The following is a 10,064-nucleotide window of genomic DNA, read 5'->3' as shown; positions in this document are numbered from 1 at the left end:
GTTCATAATATTAAATGAACGTTACTATAAATTAAAAGATATGCATCATACATATTTGACACAATTTTTTTTATCTGCCGTAATTTGGAACATAAAAAAAATTTTTTTAGAATCGATCTATTTTCGAGTTTTCCTTTTTCCAGAAAGAAAATGTCTATCCCCTACAGTGGTACCATACGACGTTCTGGGGGCGTAGTATCTGCGATTGGAAAACAATTAAGGGCTGTTAATCTTAAGGCTGCAAGACGAATAACCGTAAAATTTGATCCATTTAGTGAAAATGTTACACACACTAGGTGAGAATAGTCTAATTCTTTGTTTTATCATTCATGTGTAAACAATTTAATCACCCTTAATGTTTATAAATAGTACCGAGCTGCTCATAGAATTATCCCTATATAAATATATTTTGATTAGGTTATAAATACTAAATGGTAAATACATTTGTGTATCATAATTTTATTCATTTAAAAAATACGGTCTTTATGTTTCAGGAATTTTGTACATTATTTAAGTTCCTCCAAAGTAAGCCTCACGAATCCAAATTGTGTTCTAAAGACAGACATTGTATGTGATCGAAGTGAACCTACAATTGATATTTCTATTGTTCCTTCAATAGCTGGTGAGAGTCACTTTATTATTTTATATAATACTAGCGGACGCGCGCAGCTTCGCTCGCTTATTTAGGGGTGAATTCTAATAAACCATGAAACATGTGTTCAATTAAATACTTTTATAATAATAGTCTAAATTTCAAATTTTATAAAAATTGGTCCCGATTTAAAAAAAATCTATACAAACTTTCAACCCCTTATTCGCACCCTTAGGGGAAGAATTCTAGAAAACCATGAAACATGTGTTCAATTAAATACTTTTAAGAGTATGAATTTCAAATTTTATAAAAATCGGTGCCGATTTAATTTTTTTTCCATACAAACTTTCAATCCCTTATTTGTACCCTTAGGGGGAAAATTCTTGAAAACCTTTTAACACTTATTTGATTAAATACTTTTAAAAATCTAAATTTCAAATTTTATAAGAATCGGTGCCGATTTAATTTTTTTTCCATACAAACTTTCAACCCCTATATCACCCCTTTAGGGTTAAAATTTTTCAAAATCCTAATCATCTTAGTGGATGTCCAGATTACGAAAGTAAACATCTGTCCAAATTTCATGTTTCTACCATCAGCGGTTACGGCTGTGCGTGCGTCTTACCTCAGTCGGTGAGGACAAGTCCTTTTATATATATAGATTATTATACTAGTTAAAGATAAACATTTTATGTATTTTAATTTGAATGGTAGAGAATGGTAGCATGGCAGAGAGGAGTGTATGCTCATTTTTGACATTCATAATAGTGATAGATTACTTTTGAAGTTCACTTCAGTGTTGAGCTTTAAAATCAAATTGGCTAATTGTTAATACTTATTTTTAAATATATTTTTAGAAACTGCAAAGATTACCAAAGTAACATTTAAAAGTGGCAATTTAACCTGTCTAGAACTTCTGCAATTATTGAACAAACATATATCATCTCTAGCCCCCCAAGAACAAATCACTAATACAGTACAAACTAAATTAGAAAAGAAGAAAAGGAAGTGAATATGTCTAAGTCCACCAAAGGCAATCTTCATGTTGTTGAAGAAATATATAACCAAATACCAGCATTTACAGATGTGTTCTCCGAAGATACTTTCTATATATTTGTTCTGATATTTGTCATGTCAACAATTTTGGTTGCTTTCATTTTATCTAGATTTATAACAATTAAGCCTGTAGAATAGTATAGTTGTATGTTGAAAATAAAATAACTAATTATTTACACTTGTTATTCTTTTATTTTCCACATATTCTGTATGTAATTATTAATTGATAATAATTTTAAATAATAACTTTTAGCCAGTTACTTGTCAAGTTTAGTCAACATTACTTACTCTGCACACTGCCTTTTGCCTATCAAAGCAAGAAAATAAAAGTAATTTTTTTTTTTTTTAATTTCTCCAAACAATGATTGAACCCACAACCTTCTTATAATAAGAAAATGTCTCACATTACCATAAGTAAAACATTTTTTATATTACTAGTGACCCAAACATGGCTACACCCTCATAAATTTATTGCTATAGCCAAATTGTTGCTAATAAAATAATAATCAAAATGTATATGTGTTGTCATTAGCATTTCATATGTAGCATAATGTTGATAGTTTTTAATGTACATGTTTTCAGGAATGGTCTTCCTTGATTTCAAAAATATGTGATCAAGTAAAACATATGTAAAAGTAAAATGTAAAAAGGTAAAACAACAAAATTTAAAGTTTACATTTAGTTTATTAAAATTTTTCATTTACAAAATATTGATCAAAATATTCTTACAAGGCCTTAGAACTCTTGTGCTCCCCAACGAATCTGAAAATATATGTATGTTATTTTAAGTTAAAAAAGTTTTTGTAATTATATGTTACAAAAAATTTAGTTTGCAATTTTGTTTTTTCCTGCATCGCAATTGCAGAACGCAGGGAGCCTAGTGCCTAGTAAACTCTTTTCCACTCCACTTTCTACTCAAATTTCGAGTTGCGTGTGAGTGTTAATAGGCGGAACTAAAATTATATTTTTTTAAATATAATCATTTTCCCCCATGTTTACAGTCAGACCGCTCTACTGCTCTACAACTGTTTCCAATATAATAGAACTAACTTTATTAGATGAATATATCATTAATGTAATTTCTTCATCATGACCATGACAGTAGGACTCACCAGAATTATTATATTTGATAAATTTTCATTTTGTTGTGGTAAAAAAACTGGCATTGGCACACAATAGAAAGTTATGTAGGAATACATTAATTCCTTAAGAAATACTTACATCTTGATTACGGGCTTTTTGTTTTCTCTCAACTAGTGATGTTAGTGCTTCAGACCGTACAGCTAACGAGTCTATCCTCTCCACGAGTTGCTGGTAGGGGGATAACGGTTGTGCGCCCATCACTACGTGACCCAATTTTGAATCAATTTTGGCATCCAAACGAGCGTTACGAATCAAATTTACAATCCAACATTCTGCTTCATCAGGCTGCATGTTCAAGTTTTCTGCTAACATTCTAAAAAAGAAATTATAAAGGTTTAAAATAAAATTACAATTGTTTCTTATTACGTCGATCCTCTGTTAATTTACTCAATAAATTCCATAAAAAGTTATAATGTTATGAGATAAAAGTATTTATTTGTGTTATACTATACCCAATACTGATAACTTGATGAATGCGGCAGAAAGTTTCAAAAATCATAAGACGGGCGTTCTCAACGAATTCATCGAGACACGCGATGAGGAAAAAGTCTGTCAACAATACTGCTTGGCACTGGTTTAGTTTCCTGCGCGCCGCCTCGAAGTCGAAGTTAACATATAAATGTTCGATGAATTCTGTTATTGGGTCCCTGGAATCATGTTTGTATTATTATAGTTTTTATTTCAGCTTCACCAGAGCGAAGAAATGAAAATATTAAACATTTCATTTCCTCGAGCGGAAATCAAATCTAATGGAATGTCGCGTCACAGTCACACGTTTGTGCCCCTGCTCCACGACTAGCCTCTTATTATTATTATAGTTATTGTTTATTATAAATATTTGTAGTTCTTACATAGAATATTAAAGTTACTATTTTTTTTAAATATTTTTTTTTTAAATACGTTATTTATATATACCTGTAAGTATAAGCCTCCTGTTGAATGACTTTGACAAGATCCTTAAGAGCGTTCCGCCGTGATCGATTGATAATAACAGCTGTGGCCAAGTAGCGGAGGATGTGGGGGCACATAGTCTGAATAGCGTTCAAATACCTAAAACCAGGTATATTATTGAAAACAAAATAAGTTAAAACATTACGGTTTTTATGTTACTAAATGTATTGTGATGAAAAAAAAAAAACAACATTACTCCTGGTTAAGTTTCAAATAACTTGTTTCAGTATTAGGATCTCAGGAAGAATGAAGAGCGTAAAATGTATTTTTTTTAGCTTCACACTTTATCACTAGAGAGTTAGCCAGAGAGAACAAAGCGCCACACGCTACAGTCTATGCATGCCTTTATCGTGTTGTACACTGTCATTAATCTCTTCGTACTTTCCTCCAATATCATCGGTAGTATGTTCTCAAAGATCCTAGGTCTCAGCCAACTTACTCTTTAGTTTTTTCAAATTATAGAAAAATAATACGTCCCACTTACAATGGCTTATACAAGAACATTTCGATGATGAGGTCGCGTCCTTTCACGTGGTTGAAGAACACGAACAATGACCAGTGGACCAGCCACGTGCGTTGCTGTAGCGCCTGCATGTTGTTGGCGGTAGCGCCTGCACCGCCATTGTCGATAAATTCACGCAGTTTAGTTAAATCGTCCAGTGCAGCATCCCAGTTTTGCACCAGAATTTCACTTGCGAATTTACCCCAGAGGACGGAAAGATAATTCTAAAAATAAGAAATACCTTAATGCAAGAAACGTTCACAAAATTTTAAAGTACAATTAAGTACAAAGATATAATATATTAAAACTTATTCAAAGTGTCTTATCGTCATTTAACTTTGTTGTGGCATTTGTTAAAAATATATAAGACTATGTCATTTATTAAGATGTCAGCGAAATTAATAGTTCATAAATTTGAAAACGAAAGTGATTATATATCATTAAGTATATTTATTGAAAATAATGGTGAAATAAGCAATATTACCGAATGGCAAGAGGGTGTAATGAGAAGCAAAAAGATAGATAAGGATAAACCGCGCTTAGTTGTGAAATTAATCACTGATGAAAAATTAAATTTGTTAGATTTAGATGCCTGCGCTCAAAAGATTGAGAGGTCGGAAAACTTTAGCAATAACATATTTTTGTCAGATTGTCCTTTAGATTTGAAACTGCAACTTATTTCTGATGTTAAACAAAATATAGCAAATTGTGAAGGACGCGTGCACTGTAACGAAGATCCTATTTCCGATATTGACAAAAGTAGTGATATATTTAAAAAATATTTTAGATCCTCATTACAATCTAACTGTTCAGATTCAATGGATCCTTTAGAATATAGTTTGGAAAGAGTAAAAGAGAATAACGCAAATATTATGGAAAATATTCTTATTCTGAATCGGACGTTAAAATATACTAAAAACCGGGACATGCCTAATCCAAAAATATTGCGGTCGTATCCTTGTGAAGAGTGCGGCAAGTGTTTTGTTTATGAGACTGGTCTCCGACGGCATTATGCTGTTAGACATGCATTCTTGGATTCGCAGCCACGATGGCAGCTTGTATGGACGTGCACTGAATGCTTTCAAGTTTGGCCTCAACAAGATTTAGCGCTGGACCACGCAAAGCAATGTTGTAAGGACGATAGTATAAATTGTGTCCGTGAAATTAAAACTTCTTCACTTTTACAGTGTGAATTCTGTGAAAAAGTATTTACAAGTATACCTAGACTGTTAGCGCATTTGAAATTGCATACCGTTACAAATAATTACGAATGTAACGCATGTGATGTTGCCTTTTTATGCTATAAAATTGCAGAACAGCACTGGATGACGTGCATGTGGCTAAAGTTGTGTTATCAGTTTACTTTGCCCAAGATGCTACTATGTAATGCCTGTGACAGAAAGTTTAGGAGTTACGACTTGTTATATAACCATAGGTTTGTATCTGCTTAGTAATTTAATATTATATTTAATGTTTAAAATAATATATCTATAATATTTAAAGGTACAAGATGGCGCATTTTATACCTAAGACGAATGACGGTAATTTTGCATTAACATCCATGCTGGTCTACCAATGTGAAATTTGTGGTCAGTGGTTCAATGAAGTACCACAACTTCTAGAGCACAGGCATCAATTTCATCCTCATTGTGAAAATGGAACACTGTTTAATATTGTAAGATTCTCACAGCATAGATAACTTTTTTGTATTCATCTAACTTCTTAAGATACTCCATACCCCAATTTCCGTTCAATTATTGAGACTGACTTGTTACTAGGAAACGAAAATAATTAATTCTCCAAATAGGAATCGAACCCATAAGCATCAAGTTTACAGTTTACACTTTTAAAAATCAATCATATATCCAATTTAATTGGTATGGAATTCATTAAAATGTATTTATTAAAAAATATATATGAACTTTTTGATATATTTTTTCAATTTCATAGTATTAAAATTGAAAGGAAACAATAAGTAACTCTAGGTATAAGTAGTAAAATAGGTTTATTAAGTAATAATGTTTTTTTTGTTGCAGGATATGCCATTAGCAACTGATGATTAACTAATATAATGATGATATCTAAATATATCACAGAGTGAAAGTGACGTTACTCAAAATTCCTATATTTTTAAATTTTAAAAGAATGACCATAAGTCTATTCTGCTGTTTGTCTACAAATTGTTAATTTAGGAGATTACTTTCATTTTTAGGGTCCAATATGTGAACCTATTATGTTCATATAGTTTTATCTGATTTCAAAATAAATTGACTTTTTAAGCTCAAATAATTTGATTATTTATAATATATTAAGTGATGAACAATGATTTAATTAAATAACAATAAATACTTTATTATAAATACATAAAAAAAAGAAAGAATATATAGCTTTTTAAATTAACATGTTATGTACTACATCTTATTGGATAAATGGTATCATATTAGGGTTTTTAAAGTTTTATCCCACATAAGTAGAAAAGACAGAGAGGACACATTGTAAAAACATATCACATTACATGTTGAGTATCAAAAGTCAACGCTGGGAAATGTAAATAGTTCAATCCCCTCAAGTTGGGTTGAACCTATAATCATATTTACAATCAGACTCTGGCCTACTGCACTCATTAGATTTTGGGTAGAAAACTCTATTTTAAACAAACTTTAATATCATATCTATAATTAAGATATGCTTACATACCTTATCAGTAGGGGACATCACTAGCTGACAGAAATACAGATATGATGCTGACTCCACATAATTACCACACTCATAGCGGTACTTTGCTAATTGATACATACTATCAATCATCTCTATTTTGAACTGTAAAAAATAATAATATTCCCTATTTTACATTATATTTATTTACATTATACATTTATTTTCATTATATAATTTATTTTACATTCATACTTTATCATACCACATATTGTACACTTTCTACCCAGGTGCACTGTTTATTTTATTTACTTTACACAATTGGCAAAGAGTAACTAGTGTTAAGATACTCTGTTCCCCATTAATTTTAATTTTCAAGATATTGACACATTGGCATGGAAATGCCATAGTTTACTTTACTTTTCTCTTTTTATCAGAGTGAAGAAACGAAAATATGTCACCTCCCAAGTGGAAATGGAACCCACAGGAAATATTTATAGAAAACATAACATAAATTTAAACTCAGCAGGATCTTGGAAACAGTTCTAGGGCCCTGACCACTAAGCTAAATGTTCATATTAAGCTAATGTTGTTACCTCAAATTCTTTGTTGGTTGTAAGATAATTTATAAGAGTCTTTGGATCTCTCATAGTTTCAACTGTTTTCATGACATCGTCTCTTTGCATTAGTTTCAAGACTGGTTCAACAGCATCTTGAAGTTCTTGAAGTTGGGATAGTACAAACCCTCTTCTTGATTTAATTTCCTAAAACAATTTTCCTTTTATAACACAAAATAGGTTAGACACAGAGAACCACAGAGAACTCCATAAACCCACTTTCGATCCAGTTTTTTGATATTGTGTGTTGAACTGAGATGTGTTTAACCAGAGAGAAGATATCAAAATAATTCATTCTCCCAAGTGGGGATCAAATTCACGAACATTGTGGTTACAGTCAGACACTGTGCTTCTGCATCACAATGGCCTTGATATTCATGCTGTCTTTAGATACACCTAAAGAGCATTCTTTTATCAAATAAATTAAGGTATAATTATTAACACCATTAAGTTATTATTATGTTAAACATTGTAATAACTGGATCTTGAATAATTTACATTTATTTCAAAAAAGGTTATGAATTCAAATTCAAAATATTCTTTATTCAAATAGACTATTTTAAGCACTGTTGGATCATCGAATGAACATATAAACAAAAAGCTACCATTGGTTCGGAAGGCAGTTCTGCTGAGAAGAGAGAAACTCAATATTTGCTCTTTTCAAAACATTAGCTTGCAGCTATCCTGCATGACATTCAATAGACATTAATTCCATACGTGTTTATCCTCTAAATATTCTTGAATAGTGTAATAGCTTTACTTGTTAAAAATTTTTTTACATATACTTTAAATTTTAGTAGTGGCAAATTTAGAATACACCAATAAAGAAAATATATTTAAAATTTCCAACATTTTAACTGAGTTATAATACTGACATTCTTATTATATAAGTTTTACTTACTTCTGGTGTATCTTCATCAGGATAAAGCATCCGTCTAATGTCAATCACATAATCAATCATATTAGTTTTACTTAATATTTCTAATTTGGCTTGTAAAAGCTCTGATTGATCATAGGTCTGGAATAAAAGCATCAGTGGTTTAATTTAAACTTTAATTATGATTATAAAATCAACATCAATAAAAATAGGTAAGCTTGTAATGCTAAATTTACTAAATACCTTTATAATTATGAATATTTAATAACTTTTAGTTTATCTTAAAATGTGTAAACCCATGTAAAATCAGATAATCCAGCTTACCTCTTTAGCAGCTAGAAATTCTAACAGCGGAAACACTAGATGTCGATCTAGATATTGACCAATTTTAAAAGTAAGATCGAACTTTGAGTAACTCATGGTTATTTTGAAGTACAAAATAAATACAAGTTAATTATAATAACCATTAAACGATATACTCGTGGTCAAATTGTTGACAGTCCACAAGTCAAAAGGACAAGCCTAGCTGAGCTTGACAACTCGAAACTTTCAATTTACATTTTAGTGTTACCACTCACGAACAAAAAAAGAATCCTTCGTCTCATGTCACATAAGAAATAACTTTTCTTCTCTCTCTCTCTCTCTCTCTATCACTTCTCTCTAAAAGTCTAAACTCTCTTTCACTTAACCCCGTAAAATACCTCGAAAACCTATCCGTTTGTTTGCACCACCGCAACGGAGAACTAAATTGGGATCTAATTCTCCTATTACAAGTCTTAGCTCACTTTATAATAAGAAATGTAGTATATCCACGAATATTGATATCTTTAAAATGTCTTTAACAGCTTTTAAGAAAGCAATACAATGTATGTAAATTATGTTATAACTGATGCTCCTGGTTATGTACGCATTTAAGGTATATATGTATTTGTGTACCCCTTAATCTAATTTTAGGATATGTTTATGTAATTTTGATCCGCGTTTATTTATTTGCAAACCTATGTTTATGGGTCATACACAAATCGCGACCTAAATGTGTACGGAAAAAAAAAGGGAAATATTTGTTCAAAATCACTCTCATTCAATTCTTATAGATTAACCTAATATAGGAAAAATATGGGACCAGATCATTATTGGTTTTCAAGAAAGATATTCGACGTATAATTTTTTTGATGACCACAGAACGGACACAGTTCTACAGAAAAGTATAAAGTATTAGTGCTACATGTATTTGATTGGTTTCCTACTTTTAATAATAATCGTATTGGTTAATAACGACCTTGATTACAATATGACATCAATATTGTCACGAAAAATTAAAAAATCTAGTAAATGTCAGATTCATACAGCAGATTCCTTCAGTCTTAAAAATGTAAGGTAATAAATAGAAAAAAATATATAATTTCTTACAATTGAGTAGCAAGTATATTAATCCATGTTTTCTTATTATTATTTGTTTGTCCATATAAGTTTCAGTTTATTTCTGCATAACTCAACGGAACTAAACTTAAAATCTTTGTTTAAACAATGCATAAATTTATAAATAATGTTAACGTAACGATAATGATACTGTAACAAATACTAGCCTCTTAAAACAATAAGAAAGAGTCCTAATCAAACTAAACAATATCTATTCATTAATGAATGGCCAACAATTATGTCGAAAAAAAT

The 10,064-nt window shown here is 30.6% G+C and overlaps 5 protein-coding genes across 5 annotated transcripts in view; 3 read left to right on the top strand and 2 right to left on the bottom strand.

The window, feature by feature from the left end:
* Nucleotides 1-10,064, bottom strand: part of Rpn13 (regulatory particle non-ATPase 13) — a 306,135-nt gene that overhangs the window by 32,933 nt on the left and 263,138 nt on the right. The window lies entirely within an intron of this gene.
* Nucleotides 73-1,826, top strand: mRpL53 (mitochondrial ribosomal protein L53). The gene is made up of 3 exons (XM_085191014.1): nt 73-296; nt 495-622; nt 1,450-1,826. The coding sequence occupies exons 1-3, from the start codon at nt 151-153 to the stop codon at nt 1,602-1,604; spliced, it is 429 nt and encodes a 142-aa protein (XP_085047140.1). The 5' UTR covers nt 73-150; the 3' UTR covers nt 1,605-1,826.
* On the top strand, nt 1,607-1,826 carry LOC146535592 (uncharacterized). Its single transcript, XM_085191015.1, has one exon. The coding sequence runs from the start codon at nt 1,607-1,609 to the stop codon at nt 1,784-1,786; it is 180 nt and encodes a 59-aa protein (XP_085047141.1). The 3' UTR covers nt 1,787-1,826.
* On the bottom strand, nt 2,313-8,924 carry eIF3e (eukaryotic translation initiation factor 3 subunit e). Its single transcript, XM_085191004.1, has 9 exons — nt 8,718-8,924; nt 8,418-8,534; nt 7,496-7,663; nt 6,942-7,064; nt 4,227-4,468; nt 3,707-3,841; nt 3,244-3,438; nt 2,870-3,104; nt 2,313-2,410 (listed from the first exon to the last, which is right to left on the bottom strand). Exons 1-9 carry the CDS (start codon nt 8,811-8,813, stop codon nt 2,384-2,386), a joined length of 1,338 nt encoding a protein of 445 aa, XP_085047130.1. The 5' UTR covers nt 8,814-8,924; the 3' UTR covers nt 2,313-2,383.
* On the top strand, nt 4,464-6,664 carry LOC146535590 (uncharacterized). Its single transcript, XM_085191017.1, has 3 exons — nt 4,464-5,679; nt 5,748-5,919; nt 6,281-6,664. The coding sequence occupies exons 1-3, from the start codon at nt 4,616-4,618 to the stop codon at nt 6,305-6,307; spliced, it is 1,263 nt and encodes a 420-aa protein (XP_085047143.1). The 5' UTR covers nt 4,464-4,615; the 3' UTR covers nt 6,308-6,664.

The sequence above is a fragment of the Heliconius melpomene genome, chromosome 10 (assembly GCF_056956725.1).
Source record: "Heliconius melpomene rosina isolate 202511_hmr_F chromosome 10, ASM5695672v1, whole genome shotgun sequence".
Taxonomy (NCBI): Eukaryota; Metazoa; Arthropoda; class Insecta; order Lepidoptera; family Nymphalidae; genus Heliconius; species Heliconius melpomene.
This window is presented reverse-complemented; position numbering and strand designations above follow the sequence as displayed.